The sequence below is a fragment of the Periplaneta americana genome, chromosome 13 (genome assembly GCF_040183065.1).
Source record: "Periplaneta americana isolate PAMFEO1 chromosome 13, P.americana_PAMFEO1_priV1, whole genome shotgun sequence".
Taxonomy (NCBI): Eukaryota; Metazoa; Arthropoda; class Insecta; order Blattodea; family Blattidae; genus Periplaneta; species Periplaneta americana.
In genome coordinates, this window is record NC_091129.1 from 85,565,145 (window position 1) to 85,584,890 (window position 19,746).

General features: G+C 34.4%; 1 protein-coding gene across 1 annotated transcript in view; it reads left to right on the forward strand.

Annotated features, from left to right (window-relative positions):
- LOC138711640 (uncharacterized) overlaps window positions 1-19,746 on the forward strand; it is a 146,618-nt gene that overhangs the window by 675 nt on the left and 126,197 nt on the right. The window contains exons 2-4 of the mRNA XM_069842771.1: window positions 1,250-1,465; window positions 16,877-17,036; window positions 18,751-18,868. Coding sequence (XP_069698872.1) covers window positions 1,257-1,465; window positions 16,877-17,036; window positions 18,751-18,868 — 487 coding nt within the window. The 5' untranslated portion in view covers window positions 1,250-1,256. The remainder of the gene's footprint in view (window positions 1-1,249; window positions 1,466-16,876; window positions 17,037-18,750; window positions 18,869-19,746) is intronic.

A 19,746-nucleotide genomic window follows, 5' to 3' on the forward strand; every position in this document is an offset into this window, starting at 1 on the left:
TTGCGCTATGCATGTGAGTCTCGTGCGTCAAAATCAACTGCGAACTATCCAGTAGCTGAAACGTTTTAATGTAACGGATCTTACATAACACTATTTACTAAACTGTTGAATAATGTTAAATTAAAGAAAGGGTAATAAATAGGATGACCAGATTCACATCGACAAAAAGAGGACACAAAGCTTCAAAAAGAAGGACACTGTCCGAAAAAAGAGGACAGAAAATATTACGTACTTAGATTTACTTATTTATTATTTTTACTTGGTTATTTTACGACGCTGTATTAACTACTAGGTTATTTAACGTCGATTTGATTGGTGACAGGGAGATGAAGCCGAGGATTCGCAATAAAATACCTGACGTTTGCCTTACGGTTGGAGAAAACCTCGGAAAAGACTCAACCAGGCAATCAACCCTGAGCGCAGCTCCGAATCGGAGCCTTAACCGACGGTGGCTCCTTAGATTTATTTACTAAGGATTATTATTTTTTGGTTCTGCAGAATATATCTGTTTTGGTAACAATTAATATTATTAGAGGAGAAAAACTTTCTCCGCGCCGGGGATCGAACCCGGGTCCTTGGTTCTACGTACCAAGCGCTCTCGCCATTGAGCTACGCCGAAGTCTAATCCACAGCACCGAATCGAACTCCCCTCCTCCAATGTATTTCCCTTTGTGGCCTGACTCCAAGTTGGGCATGTATGTTGACATTTTATTAAGTTAACTGTTATCATAACATATATTCCGTAGAACCAAAAAATAATAATCTTTAGTAAATTCTTCTAGCAACAGTGTATATATAATACTTTTCGATTGCAGCGATATTTTACTACTTAATTAACTTATTATTCCCAGAACATGAATTTTACCAGGAATCAAAAAGTATTGGGAATAAATTTTAATAAGGAACAAAAAAAGTTTCATTCCCAGGCACGATTCGAACCACGAAAGTCTTAGTTACCAGTCTATCGTGCTCTTGAGTGAACAAGGCTCTGAAATCAGCTACAAGGGTCGGTCCGCTTTTCTGCCATTACTGTACAATAATGAAAATTGCTGTATGAAAAAAGTGTTGAATATTTCCAAAATTTTACTGCTGTAAGCTGTACCCAACCCCTTAAATATGATGAAAAAAATCAAGAAATGAAGGAAGAAGGGCAGAAAGAATAGGATGAATAAATAAATTAAAGAAAAGTGGTTATAAAGTGAAGAAAGAATTATATTAATTGAAAACGTCTCTCTTCGCTATGTTTCAGGACCGCGATGAACTCCACGGGCCATCCGTTCGAAGGAGCCACCGAGCTCTTTTTCGGCTGGTTTGACTACAGCTTGTTCGTGCTGATGTTGGTGCTGTCCACCTTGATCGGCATCTACTTCGGCTTCTGGGGGAAAAAGGAAGACACCCCAGAGGAGTACCTGCTGGGAGGAAAGTCCATGGCAACACTGCCCGTTGCTGTATCACTCGTCGCCAGGTAAGGGGTTTCTTCTCAATGATTCACGTGTTTAAACCCCAGAGGACATTGAATTTTTAATGTTGATAAAAATCTTTTGTCATGGCTTGCTTCACAAGACAAGTAAACGCGGTGACATATGTCGTAGAGAAAGTTCTGCGATGTATGAATGTCTGAGACATTCGCTAACGTTCATAATCATTAATACTGAGCATTATACAGGATATTTCCGGACTAAAGTTACAAACTTTCAGGGATGATGGGGAAGGGCACATGTATCAATTTGAGATAAGGAACCATGGTCCGGAAATGACCGAGTCGAAAGTTACAAGCAAAAATAGTTGTGTGGAAATGAAATAATTTTATTCCTCTGTACACCTTATTTATGTGTATTTATCTGTACATCTTACACATACTTTATTCATCTGACGTTGTTTTCGTTGTCTACTTACTATATTCCATTCAGTGCGCTGTCTGGGGGTTGGGGACAGGAAACTACACTAAAGCAATGCAGATAGCGTAATGTGTAAAGGACACATCTGGTTTTACAACCGCTAGCATGGTTTTAGGGAAGGCTTCTCATGTGATAGTCAAATTACGTCGCTGGTTCAGGATCTAGCTGAAGAGGTAGATAGAGGCGGAAGAATCGATGCAGTTGTGATTGATTTTTCGAAAGCATTTGATTTGGTGCCACATGACATATTAATAGATAAGTTAAGTAGGCTAGGAATAGATAAAAGAGTGGTGCTATGGATCCAAGAATTCTTAAAAGGTAGAACCCAGAGAGTTAGAGTAGGTCATGAAATATCGGAAATTGGAAATATAAGTTCAGGGGTGCCACAGGGCAGCGTTCTGGGTCCATTACTCTTTATAATATACGTAAATGACCTATGCCAGAATATTACATCAAATGTGAGGCTATTTGCAGACGACTGCATTATCTATAGAAAGATTAGAAATAATTCAGATGTAGATGCTATTCAAACAGACTTGAATAAAATTTATAAGTGGGCGTTAAAGCATAGGATGAAAATAAATGGTTCTAAAAGTAAATCTATAACATTTTGTAAAACCCGAGAGGAAACTAGTCTTAATTACGAATTCAGTGGTGTTGTAATTCCGCAAGAACAATGTTGTAAATACCTAGGAGTGTATTTAAACTCCAAACTTTCTTGGGGAGAGCATGTTGATAATGTTACGGGTAAAGCATGGAGGGCACTTCACTTTATTATGAGAATCTTGAGAAAGGCTAGCCCCAAATCGAGGGAAATAGCATATCTAACGTTAGTGCGACCGTTAATGGAATACGGAACTACATGTTGGGATCCCTATAGAATATATCAGATAAATTCCTTAGAAAGAATCCAGTATAGGGCAGCGAAATTTGTTAAAGGTAAAAGAGAAGATGGAAACGATACGATAAAAGAACTTAAATGGGAAACTTTGGAAAACAGACGTAGGAAAACTAGAATAACACCATTGTATAGAGCACATATAGGTCAGAAAGCATGGGTAGCCATAACGGCTCGGTTAGAAAAGCCAACGTACTATGGTAGGAACGATCATGATTTTAAAATCAAATGTAGGAAACAGAAAACGGATGTAGGTAAATTCTCATTTTTAAATAGAACTATAAATGATTGGAATGACCTACCTGCAGCCGTCTTTGAGGGCTGTCCTTCCTTAAGGAGATTCAAGAATAATTTAAAAAGTTGTGTATAAAGTGCAAATTAAAATTAAGTTGACATTCAACATTTAATTTTTTAAGGTGACATGTATTTATCTAGCCTGACGAGTTTACTTCCTTGGTTTGAATTGTAAATTATTTAAAAATAGCGTGTAAGAGGGCCTTAGACTAGAAATGTTTAGTTTAAATGTAGTTCTGTTTATAAATATGTATAAGGATGTAATTATTTGACTTATTTGAACTGTTGTATCAGTGAAGCGAGGTGAGTCAGTGAAGTTATGGTTTTACAGTGCAGTGAACAGTTCCGATCAGAGATAATTTATAGCGTCAATGAAATGTGTTCTATAGTGTCAGTGAAATGTGTTACAGAGTGTCAGTGAAATGTGTGCTAAAGTGTCTGTGAAATGCGTCATAGTGCCACTACAGGGAATGAGATAAGAGTAAAGTGAAAGACTATTGAAACTTATCTAGGACCTATACATAATTATGTAGGTTGTATTGTATAATTAGGTATTTTATTTATGTTTTATTATTATTGTGTTAAATTGTATTGTGTATTCTTATTGTATTGTGTATAAAATTGTATATGTGTTGTAAAATTGTATTGTGTATTGTAAATTTTATTGTGTATTGGTTATCATTTTATTGTGTATTGTTAATATTGCATATACCACTGCCACCGGGTGCTTGCCCACTTGCAGTGTAAATAAATACATACATACATGGTCGGTCCTGATATACACGTCTGTGGACAGCAGTGTATGTGTACAAGTTGCAGTGTCCATTCGATTAGGCCTAGTGAAATGGAGAAGTAGACGAGAGCGGAATATGCAGACATGATTTTCGAATACGGATGATCCAATGGGAACAGTAGACAAGCTCACAGATTGTATTGGGACAAGTACCCACGTAGGAGACATCCGGCCCATACCATCTTTCCACGACTGTTGCAAAGGATAAGGGAAGGAAGGCACGTGATGCTTATAACTTTCGATTCAGTCATTTCCGGACCAGGGTTCCTTATTTCAAATTCATACACGTGCCCTTCCCCATCATCCCTGAAAGTTTGTAACACTAGCCCGGAAACACCCTGTATATGTTATACTAGTCTCTAATCGCGATTACCGAAAATGTGTGGACACACTAGGTCACGCCTGGTCCCGTATAGTCAACAGCTGAATCATCATAGAGAAAACAATTTTCTCTATGTTCATAATTTTATGTTTGTTTTCCCTCTCGGTAACAACTGCTTGCTATCTCTCTTCCCCCTCGCCGTGAACTATGACTTTGCATAGAAGCAGAGTTAAATTCGAGATCTGTAATAGAATATAATTCTTCTAAAGCGCTACGACAATTTTATAGTCGGGATGAGCCCTACATTAAATGGATCGTAGACCTAATCTCCTTCCCAACAAAAGTTTCCGAATTTTACTAAATTAAAGTCTTCCAAATAGTAACCTTCGCTTTCGCATATAGCTTTGGTGCTTGGGGTTGGTTTACTCGATTTCATACTGTTCTGTCATGCTTCTCCCCCCTCATGTGATAGCCATGTTATGTCCATTTTCCGCTTTCGCCTTCAAAATCCTCTTAAAGTTTTTTCTTTGCAACGGGAAACTTTGAGTGAGATAAGTGGCCAACAGGTTTGGAGCTCACATATTCAGTTTTTCTTGGCCCCACATTCCCTCGCAAGGACGATTTTTCGCGTACTTTTTCATTGTTTCTCCTCTAATTTTCCCAATGACTATGCTGTTCTCTCATGGTTTGTCTTCCCCTACTGTAGCAGCTACCAGATTACGTCCATTTTCGGCTTTCTTCTTCAAAATCTTCTTAAATTCCTTCGGTAGAACGGTGAAACTCTGAATGAGACAAGTAGCCAGAGGGCTTGGAGCTCGCATATTTAGTTTTTCTCAGCCCCACATTTCCTTGCAAGGACGTGTTTTTGCGTACCTTTTCATTGTTTCTCCTCCAATTTCCTCAACTGCAATGACATGACGATACTGTTCTTTCGTGCCTCTCCCTACGTCATGTGGTAGATATTAGGTTACGTCTATTTCCTGCTTTCCCTTTGAAAATTCTTTAACGTTCCTCGGAGTGAGACAAGTAGCCAACACGCTTGGAGCTCACATATTTACTTTTACTAGGCTCCAAATTCCCTTAAAATGAAGCGTTTCCGCGTAATTGTTTTTCTTTCTGTTTCCCCAATGACTATTTAAAAGAAAATGAGATATAGTGGCATAGAAACTGGCGTTTTGCTTAGTAGAACTCAATTTCAGAATGTTATATATCAATATGTTAAGTCTTTCAATCTTATGGTTTAACGCAAAATATGAAAAAAATTAACTCAATGTTTTATATATTTACATTTCTTGTATTATTCCACAAACGGTTTCACCCTCCTAGGGGCATCATCAAGTACAATGGTATTTACAAGATCAAATATTTAAAATCAATTATAAAGGAATATGACCACATGTTCAAAGCAATGCATCATAGTAGAATAATAATATATGTAGATTATCAAGCATAGTGTGCAATCGAACAAAATGTTAGAATGAACATACAAATTATACATTAAGGCATAACCAGGTTAAAATATTAAAATCACAGGCCTAAATGTCTCTTACAGTAATGGTGTGTTATGTTCATAGTACAAAGAATGCAATATGACTAATTCGCATCTCCTTGACGTTACTTCGTTTAACATCATGTGTTTCAATATAATTCAAATTCTTTCTTTTTCACTCTAACAACAATTTATCGCTAAGCCTCAAGGCGTTTACTCTATTGTATCATGGTACTATTTGTCGACGGCAACCTGTAGTGGTTACAGGAAGAAATTAAAAATAAAAAATTATAATTTAGTGCTAAAACATGATCTATAAAAGTTGAGTCATAATATAACAGTTCACTACGATACTACATTAATGTTATATTATGACTCAACTTTTATAGATCATGTTTTAGCACTAAATTATAATTCAACATATTGCACTCTTTGTACTATGAATATAACACATAATTAAGAGCCATTTAGGCCTGTGATTTTAATATTTTGACATGGTTATGCCTTAATCTATAATTTGTATGTTCATTCTAACATTTTGTTCAATTGCACACTATGCCCGATAATCTACACCAGGCCTGCAGAACTCGCAAGTAGGGGAAATGTGACGTCAGCCTCACTCCACTTCTATTGGGGATGACCGACTTCCGCCGCGAGAATCAATGTTGATGCAGCTGAGCGTAACTAGAACGCCATGACCGCACAGGTAGAAAAGGTGGGTGGGGTAAGAAAGGGGAGGAAAGCAGTCCCTCTCAGGAGCTACAGCTTGCAGGTCTGATCTACACATATTATTACTGTACCATGATGCATTACCTTGAACATGTGGTCATATTCTTTTGTAATTGATTTCAGATATATGATGTTGTAAACACCATTATACCTGATGATGCACCTAGCAGGGTTAAAACGTTTGTGGAATAATATAACAAATGTAAATATATAAAACACTAAGTTAATTTGTTTTATACATTACGTTAAGCCATAAGACTGAAAGATTTAACATATTTATATGAAACATTAGTATTGGGCTTAGCTGACGATATCAAAAATGAATTATAAATCAATTTCCGAAGATTAGCTAATGTCTAAAAATACAGCCAATAGAATTAAACATCGATTACTCTTCTATCTCAGGACTGACGGCAGTAAGTTCAAAGCGGAGAAAGAGTGTAGCTACTTCGCAACATTCGTTTGCAGCAAGGTTCACATATCCGCAAGGCATACAGTTACTACGAAATAAAATTACCACTAGCCTCAAAGGCTGAATATGCTCGTATTAGCAATACAGGAGGTTACTTTTAATACGCATGAACGGAAGAAAAACAGCGACCAGCAATTCAACCATTTGCATGGCTGAAACTCAAGTCAAGCATATACCCCTTTCCCGCGGGCAATGTACAGGATAGTTCCCGGTATTGCATACACTCTATCTTTTGCACGGCTTCAATGTAGCATACCAAACAGATATTTCTTGGTTCGCAAGTTTACAGAGTTATTCGTTACTGAATCGAGTATTATGCTTAAAAGTTTCCAATATGTACAAATAAATCCAGGTGATATAATATTGAAAATATTTAAATTCAAACACCAAGGAAATAAATCTAAAAATTACTGTGAACTGATATAAAACAGGGATGGAAAATATGTATATAATTCAGAATATTATCAAACTTTAAAATGTAAAAAAGACTTCAAATCTTTATAGTGTTGAAATACAGCCTAAATAGTTAAAATATATTCTATATCCTAAATACGTCGTTATACCAAGGTTATATTCTAACACTACGAAGTTTTAAAGGTTCTTTATATTTTAAATTGTTAAAGGCTATTAATTGTTTAATATTGAAAGTCCTGTTTGTTTAGTCAACTGTCCGAAGAAAGGTCTGAACCTCAGAAGTGATACCAACAAGGCACCAGTTTTGAAACAACTAGGCCAGGAGATAATAGGGTAGGGTGGCCAGTTTCTTTCCCCCTCCATCGCCGATTAGCTACATATTACACTAATCAAACTTCAGATATATACAAATAATTATTCTTCCTCTGACACAATATATCGTCAAGTGAGATGTACTGCCTGATAACAGATGTACAGCTGTCAAAAGAAAAAGTGGCCGCTCTCCTGAAACAAAGTTCCCTTCGGGTATCTTCGCTACAATTCGGAGACAGGCGATGTTACATGTTGTTGCACCACGTTGCCTGATATCTACAGTTATAATTGAAGTATACTGTGTGTTATTCGATAGCATAATGGTAGCGTTCAGGCCTCTTATTCATGAGGTCCTGCGTTCGACTACAACCTCGTGCTTTTTATGTCCTCTTTTGTTCAGTTTTTGAGAGAGACAAACTAGACATAATGGCTCCATTCTCTTTTATGATTATTTTAGTAATTAACATCAGGTTCATTAATATATTATGCCATGACTTTATCATTATCTTTATGATATTGTGGCTGCAAATGGAAAGAAAAAATATTTTATTCTCAATAAAATATCTTTCGTGGCATAAACATAACAAATTTACTGGCGTCGGCCTTAAAACATTCAAACAATTAAGCTTTCAAAAAACAAAACAAAAAGCCACAATTGAATATTTAGTCTATCTTCCTCTTATCTCGATCATCTTGCAGTCGAGTGGGCATGGAATTGACTAGTCTTTGCAAATAGCGACGGTTCTTAGACACGATATTCCAGGCATTCTGAACATACATACATAAATGTTCTGTCCATGGGCAGGTCTTTCATTGCAAACCCAGCAATCTCCAATCTTTCCTATTTTCTGCCTTCCTCTTAGTTTCCGCATATGATCCACATATCCTAATGTCGTCTATTATTCTTTTCAACCAGAGACCCAACCAATTCCTTTTTCTCTTTCTAATCAGTTTCAGCATCATTCTTTCTTCACTCACTTTTTCAAACACAATTTTATTTCTTATTCTGTCTGTTCACTTCACACGCACCGTTCTTCTCCACATCCACATTTCAAATGCTTCAATTCGTTTCTCTTCATTTCGTCGTAATGTCCATGTTCTTTCCCCATACAATGCCACACTCCACACAAAGCACTTCACTAGTCTCTTCCTTAGTTCTTTTTCCAGAGGTCCGCAGAAGATCCTTCTTCTTCTATTAAAAGCTTCCTTTGTTCATGTTTGCAGTTTTCTTGGGAAGAATAGGCCTAAATGCGGTAATATCCCGTTGCTTTCCGCACACCACTATCTCTTTCGCATCTTATTAAATTCCAGGGGGCCCAAGCGTGGAGATGAGGAGAGTGGATTTGACTAATTGGGCCCTCCGGACTTCACCGAAAGTCACGGCAAGGGTTAAATATTAATTGTATCAGGATGTTTGACCCTATCAGAGATCGGGAAATCTCAATTAGCCTTTGCCCCCCGCATCCTGGACTAGCTTCTACGAATCATCAGAAAATCTTAGAGTGTGATTGGGCCAATTTTTCCGAAAATGTTTCCACACTTTTGCTCTCGTAGCTCAGCGTACGAACGTCGGAATTTAGATGTCAACGTCTCAGGTTCAATTCCTCGTTACTCCTTTTCATTTATTGTGGTTCAAGATAGTATAATGTAATAATACAAAAAGAAAAACTAATATCAGTATTATGCAACTGGATTTTTCCAAACCTAATATTAAATTTATGTTATTTATATCGCTAAAGAACGATTACAATATAAATAACTTGAATATTATTTATACAGTATCACTAAAGAACGATAACAGAATATAAATGATAAATATCGGTTTGTTTAATTAATATATTGCGAAAGAACAATAACAATTTAAATAACTTGAATATTGTTTTATAATGCTAATGAAGGAAAACAGAATATAAATGACAACTTGAATATTATTTAAATAGCTAAAGAACGATAACAATATAAAAAACGTCAATATTATTCATATCGGAATTTCACAGATTTATTACAGATGTATTTAAGAAATTGTAGAAGAATAGTAATTAGTAACAGTGTCCTATTTATTCTTCTTGGAGCCAAATTTGTAATTTTTAAAAGTGTGGTTACTATGTTGAAGTGTATGTGTTGTAACGGATGCTTGATTTGTTATGTATGTGAGTCAGTTATGGGATGCTTGATATCGTCGCAATGTCGTAATTATAGTTTGATTGTGTTTGTGTGACTATTGTGTATTAATTTATGATGTATGGTACGGAAAGCTGCATATTTGTGTTATAGAAGTGTTACGTATGTGTGTTGTTAATGTTTTTGTATGTTTCAAATTGATACCTGATATTTGTTTTGCAATCGCAATGCCTAATTTACGGATTGTTTATGTTTTGTTTACATCGCGTAAGCTAATTTAATTTTCTTTTCCATTTCTCTTTATGCTCATCTTTTTTTGTGTATAAAACTATAGCCCTAACATACATATGTAAAATAGGGCTAACCCCCATTGGAGATACAATAATAATTATTATTCATATCGTTATAATACGATAACAGAATACAAATGATGACCTGAATTTTATTCATATCTCTAAAGAACCATAACAAAATATAAATAACGTGATATCCATAAAGAACGATAACTGGATATAAATGATAATTTGAATATCATTTACATTGCTAAAGAACGATTAAAAATAAAATGAAAACTTGAAGAAGGCCCGAACCCACGACCTTTGAATCATTAAACAAGCACTCTACCGCTGGTCTACGAGGCGCAGATATGGAACACTTTCATAGTTCCGGAACTCCTTGTACAAGCACATGCATCGTGTAACATCGCCGCGACCCGAAGTGGACTTTGAAAATATTCGCTGTTCACGAGTGCGGCCATTTTTTTTGACAGCTGTACATATCAGTCAGAACCTCAATCAGAGGCATGAAAGTATTGTAGATTTAATTAGAATCAAAAAAATAATAGGCCTAGGCTATACAGATGAACAGTAACTAATGATATTATTTGAAACAAATAAGTTTAATAGAACTTTCCTCGTTTTTGCTTCCTTTTCGAGATAAAAATTGTTTTATATGAAACATTTCATGGACTGTTTTGGGAAATTCATTGATTTAATTCCCAATATACTGAATCAATTTAAGTGAGCATTATTAAAATAAATGATTGGAAAAATTTTAGTTTTGTTTTTTAAATGTGCAGAAATTTGATCCGAACAAACGTAACACTGTAAAATTCCTTCGCAGAACGAAAAGTTACATTATTCGGTCCAATTTCTGCATATCTAAATGACAAAAACTAAAATTATTTCAATCATTCATTGTCATAACAGGCTACACTGCTCTCTTAAGGGCAGAGAGTTACGAACGCACACAAAAATTATAGCAAAACATGCAGTAACATTTTTGACAGTATCTATCACAAGATTTATGGTAGTCACATATAAATTTTACCACTGAATGCTTAAAGAATGCTCAATTGAATGACTTATAGTTCACTTCATTTAGATTGTTAATTTGTCCTTTACAATTCGTTTAATTGTTGCAACAAATCGAAAATATACTTAAACTAAGCTTGCATAGGTACATTTTATTGGTAAACTAATGATGCCATTGATCCTAAATTTTTACCTCATCTTACATATTGCCTTGTGGTAGTGACACTCAGTTTTTATTTTTATAACTTGAAAATTAAGTTAGTTTAATAATTTTATACATGCTGTGAAATTTATATTTTTCAAACTCTGTTTTAAAATATCACAAAACCGGCAGATTTTTTCTCAAATTAAGTGAAAAGTGAGTTTCCTATAGCATTATAAGATAAAAATTTAGGATCAATGATATAATTAGTTTATCAGAAATTTGTACCTATGTGATTTCATGTTGCAGTGTATTTCCGATTTGTTGCAACAATCAAACAAATTATTTAGGACAGATGAATAATCTAAATTAAGTCACCTGTACGTCATACAATTCAGCTTTTGTTTCGAGATTCAGTGATAAAATTTATGTACGAGCATGGCTATCATAAATACTGTGGTAGATATTGTCAAAAGAGTCAGTGCATGTTTTGCCATAGGTCTAAGTTTTGTATGCGTTCATAGCTCGCTGCCCTTAACTGACTAATCATATTGAGAATTCTATCAATGGCTTTTCCAAAGCACACTATGAAATGTTTCGTATAAAACAATTTTCATCTCTAAATGGAAACAAAAACGAGAAAAATTGCATTAAAAGTTTCTGTTCGAAATATATAAACCAGGGATGTCGAACAGCGCTCTCGAGCTGTGAAATGAAGAGCCTTCACTTCTCCCTTACTGTGCAACGGTTGAACACAGAGAGCAGGCAGACCGGGCGAATGATCGTAAACAAAAGCGAAACTACTAAAGCGGCGGCTGGTACTTCGATAACTTTTATACATCTTACTAATTGATTAGGAGCTCATTTTAGATTTGCACTTGATGAACACTGATGAACAAAGAATGTAGGCCTACATGAGGATGAATGATGATCATGACGATGATGATAATGATAATAATAATAATAATAATAATAATAATAATAATAATAATAATAATAATAACAATAATAATAATAGTAATAATAATAATAATAATGTTTTATGTACTGGGTCATTCCATGAATGTTGTTTGTTGGTGACGGAAATAAATCATAATAATAATGTTGTTAATATCATGTTTAAAATATCAACTTAGTGTGTATGTGTTGTAGCAGTGCAACTTCAAGTTCAGAAACGCAAACTGTTTTGATGTACAAAATTAATTACTTTTAGCGTGACTTGAAATTTGTTCATAGCTTTTGTTATAGATTCAAAAATATCTCCTCCTCGAGATCGATCCTTTAGTGAAATGACATCTACAAGATCTCCATGAACATTGAAATCTGAATCGACACCCGTTAGCTGCATCGTATCTTTACGCTAGTGAGCTAGTCAGTAACAAGATTTTTTTTTTTTTCATTCGTGCAATCAGTTGTTCCTCCAAGATATCTCCCATTTCTGATATGCTCTCTGCAACAATATTACGAGACAAACTTATAGATTTAAAATCATTAACATATTCCGGACATATCTCTTTTGCAACAGGTATGAGACAGTCTTTTACAAATTCTCCGTCAGTAAATAGCTTTAAAGATGTTGCAATAATTTCACAAATTTTGTAGTTAGCACGAACCAAGCTTGTTCTACTAACACCCGATGGTGATGGAAGGTTTTATGAATTCAATCTTTACTTTAATTCGTCTACAGCATTTTCACGAGTGGAATCGGATAACTTTTCTGGTCCGAAAGTTTCTGCATGTGTTGGATTAAAATTCCTTTTAATATTATGATGCCTTAGGTATCCAAGTTCCTTTCTACATATTAAGCCATGTGCCTTTCCGTCCTGATAAATAAATATTTATCTGTCCACTCACTATTGAATTTTCGTTCCATATCCATACAAGCCGCCAGAGTTGATAAACACACTGCGTACAGAACACTGCTACAGCGAGCTCAGATTGATTGTTTCAGCTCAGCTACTGTAGGAAACCATATTAATCGTTTCACAGTTTGAGAGCGCTGTTCGACATCCCTGATATAAACGAATAACGCCCTGAAATTAATGATATTACTTACGGTTAAACCTGTAAATTATTCGTAAAAAAAAACTCTCAACCGAACAGTCTGAGGCGTCTGCTCAAGACCCAATTTATAATTTCGGCAAGTTTTAATGTAATTTCTGGCTTAATATAAAAATAATAATGGAGCGTTTTCCCTACACCACTTCGCCTTTTCTGCGTAATTCATTATCGTCCACATCTCCAAGGCAATGCAACGCGAACTAAAGCATCCTTCAGTAGGTCGAGAAAGAGCCGTTACATCGCTATGAGCATCATTTGTAGGTTGGTACTGTCGCAAGGGATAAACGCTGTTACTACTAAGACCACGGCAATAGTGTGTGCCATGCGAACGAAAAACAAGCGCTGTTTTTGGTGCTTCAGCTGTTGAAACCATTACACAGCGGTTCGAAACGAAAATCTAGGAGGACAAAATTAACTATGCTCATCCTCATAATATATTCGTTACTGGAAGTACGTTAACAGAAAGCCACAATTTAAGTCACACAGTATTTGTGTGCACTCAAAGTTTCGCTCTGGCGTCTTGTCAGCCCAATTGAGTTGTGTGGATATAAAGGGAAAATTGTGATAATGTCGTCTATAGTTCCTAGGGTAGCTCAGTCGGTAGAGCATTCGCGCGCTAAGCGAAGGTTACCGGGATCGGTACCCGGCCCCGGAACAATTTTTCCTTGAAATTATTGAAACCTCCTTTACAGGGAGCTACTACTTGAAAGCCAGATTTGCATAATACTATTACATTAATAATGAAAAATTACATGACAATATTTCATCTTTTTTTTTAAGATAGGCTAATTCATATTCTACACTTTAATATTTATTTTTCATGTACAAACTGCGCATTATCGTAAGATGTAAACAATATAACAAGATATTGTTCATTCAGTTGTTACAAAAATGTTTGGTCTGGAAAAAGGACATATGTTGCAAATTATTTTAATTTATACAAGGTTTCCAAATAATAATTTTTACAAGGTGATACTGTATTTCAGTTACATTTATTGTTAATTCAATGTAGTAATAATTTCAGTATCAAATTTTCAGTATTTTTCCTGTTCTTAAATTTTTCCTTGATTATCCAAAATTATAAATTTATAACATGTCTCCCTTTTGCAGAAGTGAATTCAAATAAATTATCGAGTGAACGAGTAAACTAGTGGGTGAGTGGGTAAATGGATTAAGTGGTATACAGTCAAACGAAGAAACAACTATATACGCAAATAAAATATATTAGTGGCTTGTGCAGCAAATGCTGCAAAGTAATTTCATTAGACGTTCAAATAAACATTTTTTCAGATTTATTTTCAATGAAAAATACCAGATATTTTGAAAATTATTTTCTTTCATAACAATGAAACATACTTCTTTTTATGCCAAATACTTTTTCTTGAACCGATCCACCTTCAGTTTTTGAGTTTCAACGCGAAAACGCAAGTAACAATGTCAGGACGAACAGAGGATTTTTCATGTGGGAGTAAAGCAATAGCTATTTCAGGTTAATGAGGATTGTAGGTGAAAGTTAAAAAAAAGTCAGGATTGCTAAGCTTTCGAACAATAGACATAGCATCATGGTACAGCTGCTACATGTAGAGCCTGAAATGTAGAGGGTAAAATCATTTTATCCTGCTAAGAGATCTTGCTGAAATGATCGAAAGACTACATAATTTTATAGGTCTCTTATTTTATCAGTAATACCGACTTTTCTTAGGAGCTGTAATTTTTGCGCTCTCTCGAGCCAATACTGAAGAGAATGACGCATATAAGTATCTACACCACACCGCCATTAAGTAGACCTATATGAAAATACCCAAACCCTTTGATTAATAACTACAAAAATATTTGATTTTTAATAACAATATTATTATCTCACGCAAGTTTTGTGTATATATATATGGCATTAAGTATAATAATAATAATAATAATAATAATAATAATAATAATAATAATAATAATAACAATAATAATAATAATAATCCATTTCTAATAGTAATAATGTCATCAAATCACTTCAAGTTTTATAGATTTTAATATCCAATACACAGATGTACTCAGAAAATTACACACCGCAGAATCAGACCAGTAAATAATTTTAGTAAGTCTTGAAGTTTATAATAGCCAATTGAATTTGAACTCTAAATATGTCAGCAATCCTACATGTCATGGCCTTCGTGTAATAGCGTATTGTTTATTGTAGTGTGTGTTTTATTTTTTCCTTAAATGCAATCAGTTCTCAAAACTGACGAAAAATGGATTTTTCAAAATAGAACAATTATGTAGGGAAAATAACTCTTCACTCAAAGTTACTATTTTTCTGAAAATTCTTGGATGCCAGGCTTCAAAATGACGGGTCATTCATATATATATATATATATATATATATATATATATATATATTATATGTAAGTAATAATAATAATAATAATAATAATAATAATAATAATAATAATAATAGCAATAATAATAACAATAACAATAAAAATAACAATAACAACAATAATAATAACAATAATAATAATAACAATAAAATGTTTAAATCTTTTATCTCTTATATCTCCATTTGTTCTTCCTTTAACGTCCTGGAACCTCACAAATTGACTCTTCCTACATTAATAAATAAGCAATTATGTTTGATACAGCTGTGACAGTGATGTGAGTGGAAAAAGCAAGCAAATCCACCCCCGTCACAAATCGCCGCACCCCACGAGATGATACAAATTAATCTCATTCGAGCTTTCTCGGAAATAACGAAACCAAGTTTTCTGCAGGCTCCTATGATTTTCACGTAACTGTACTTGGCATCGGAAAAGGTTGTTATGTACCCCTCCCAAAAAGGCTCGATTTTCTTGGGCATTGCTACTGTGATACGCCGTGCACTCTGATTATGAAATCACTCAATACCGGTCTGTCACGTCGCGCAGCAATTCAGCAGTCGGTGTGATTCCTGATGCACATGACGTCATTCAAATTCGTTATCAGAGATCGGAAACAACACTGTTATTTGGATGAACATAATCTTTATCACTGTCCAACTTTTATTCAATTTTCCAGTCTTCCTGCTTAATTTTTAGTATGTTATTTTACGACGCTTTATCAACATCTAAGGTTATTCAGCGTCTGAATGAGATGAAGGTGATAATGCCGGTGAAATGAGTTCGGGGTCCAACACCGAAAGTTACCCAGCATTTGCTCATATTGGGTTGAGGGAAACCCGGAAAAAACCTCAACCAGGTAAATTGTCCCGACCGGGAATCGAACCCGGGCCACCTGGTTTCGCGGCTAGACGCGCTAACCATTACTCCACAGGTGTGCACTCTTCCTGCTTAATAATGGACTGCAAGATAGTGCATGATATCATAATTAACTGCTCATCATTAGGTATACTAATCACCCATCCCATCTGCTAGTTATGTCGAATGCAAAATTGTGAGGCCTTAACTTCCCGGCCACTTTCAGTAGTAGCCTGCAGTAGAGATAACTGTAACTTTTCTACCACAAATGTTGCTATGTAACACTGTCAGTAAGTCAATAGAGTTATGGTGGAATACCACTGAGATATTGAATAGTTAATAAGCGATAATGTTTTGTGCATTGTTAATATCATTGACGTGATAAACTTTTTTCCAGCCTTATTTCCGGCATCACTGTGTTGGGGGACCCGGCAGAGATCTATACTTACGGAACCCTGTATTGGGTCGGCAGCTTCGCTGCCCCAATTGTGGGCATTATAAACAACTATCTGTATCTGCCCGTTTTCTATGAGCTCCAGGTCACTTCGGTGTATGAGGTAACGCAAATTCCTACTTTATTTATGACATATCCTGTATTAATATAATAAATACATGAATAAAATTATTGCATTGTACTCAATGGAAGATAATAATAATAATAATAATAATAATAATAATAATAATAATAATATAACAACAATATTATTAATAATAGTAAGTATAATAATAATAATAATAATAATAATAATAATAGGCCTAATAATAACGATAATGATAATAATGATGATGCTGATGATAATAATAATAATCATCATCATCATCACAGTGTCTTTATTACCGGCGGTATTTCTTCTGTAACTTTTTCTTTCTGGAAACCATCCATTTAAATTGTCTTGCTTTTATATTTGCTGTGAAATATAGATGCTTAATTTGTAAATTCCTCTTTTTGATTCTCCATTACATTACATTATATTACCTATCCATTTTTATTTTCTTGCTAGTATTAATTATTGCAATTACATTTGAATGCTTATGTAAAAATTAAATTTCTCTTTCTGTTTCTCCATTCTCAGACAATATTAACTTAAAGCTGTCCAAATATTTTCCTCAGCATCTACTAGTGGTAGTGGTAGTGGTAGTGGTAGTGGTAGTGGTAGTGGTAGTGGTAGTGGTAGTGGTAGTGGTAGTGGTAGTGGTAGTAGTAGTAGTAGTAGTAGTAGTAGTAGTAATTTTATGGAATGCCGTAATTCACTTCAGTGAAATGAGAGAAAGCTGTAAATGTTATGCACGTCAAACACGGATATTATCCTGGGTCTATGTTCATTTGTCGATTAATTATTAAATAATTAATAACATTAAGGGATTAGGTACAGGGTACAGCAGTAAAATGTTTGGAAATATTCAACATTTTTTCCTCCATTACTGTATCCTGTACAATAATGAAAATTGGTATGTTAAAACACTGTCCTTCTGGTACATGAAAAAAAAAAACATATTTTTTATGATTTACCTAAAAAATATATTTTTTTTTTTTCAAAATTGAGAATGGTGGCAGTTTACTGTGCAGTGATGAAGCGTTTCCCTCATAACTCATAAACTTGTTATCTTTTTCATGTTCTTTCTCTTTTATTTTATTGCTGAAACTCATGTTTACAATATCATGCTTTTTCAACTACATTCCTTAATAAATAATATTTTTCAATTTGTGCTAGAAGAAAATACTGATATTTCACAATTTTTAAACTAATTTATTTTTGCATCATATTGTAGATATTACATGCATAAATACACACAAAAAATTAATCACAGAATGTTGGACAGTTTTTTAGTTCTGTGGGAAACGCTTCATCACTGCACAGTAAACTGAATTTTGAACAAAAAATGTAAACATATATTTTTAAATCATAAAAATATTTTTTCTTATAGCAGAAAGACAATGTTTTACACATACTAATTTTCATTATTGTACAAGATAGAGTATTGGAGGGAATAAAATGTTGAATATTTTCCAAATTTTACTGCTGTAAGCTGTTAGGTACAGCATTAGTACCACTATTATTATTCTTCTTATTATTATTATTATATTTATTATTATTATTACTATTATTATTATTATTATTATTATTATTAAAAGTGGTTCTTAGTCTTTCTTTCCCTTACATTCACCACTCAAAAGGGATGCAATATGAAACTATATTTCTAAAAATCTTAAAGCACTAGACATTCATTTTATTTTAAGCGTCGGTAATGCAATTATGTAACATATTGCAGTACCTCCAGCTGCGCTTCAACAGAAGTGTGAGGGTAATGGCATCCGTGCTGTTCGCGGTGTCCATGCTGCTCTACATCCCCATCGTCATGTATGTGCCAGCCCTCGCCCTCAGCCAAGGCAAGTATTTTATTCAACAGATCAAATATCAGCCCCAACTTCTATCCAGGTTACACACTTAAAAATTTCTCAAATAACAAAAGCGCATGAATGAAAAAAGTAAGTATTTTAAGAAGTCTCATCCCTCATGATCAATGTTGATCAAAAATCTCATATAATCTGTCAGAAATCGAAGCTGGAACCTTTTGTGAAGGTGCTGAGAGACAGTCATAGTACATGATTATTTATACTATGATTATAATGATATTCCCGCCTATAATTAACTATTATTATTATTATTATTATTATATCATCATCATTATCATCATCATCATTAAATTCGAAACCATAAGTTTAATAAAAGACAAAAAAACATTTCCAAACGTGAACAGTATTAGGACCTTCTACTACCTTTCTTGAAATCTGTTCACAAAAGTACACAGGGTGTAAGGGGTATAAGTGCCGTCCTTTTCACAGTCGTCGGGAATGGTCTACAGGATCTAAAACATATGTAAGAAGTGCTTATTTTCCTTCTTCAATAGTATAATAACCTATGGCATTTATGTATGGGGAAATAGTTCTAGTGTATTTAATGTTCTCCTTCTAGAAAAAAAAAAAGCCTTACGTATTTTAACTGGTTCTGCTTATGATGCGCACTGTAAGCCATTATTCATAAATGAGGCTATTCTGACTGTTATTAATCTTTACATCTTCACCTCTTTGCTGAAGGTAAAGAAAAATTTAGCAAATTATTATCTCAGATCTGATCATCAAAATTATAATACAAGATGCAATTTTCACTTGACTGAATCTAATGTTAGACTGGAAACAACTAAAAAACAATTTATGTCCATGGCAGTATCTATGTTTAATAGATTATCTAAGTTACACTGTTAATT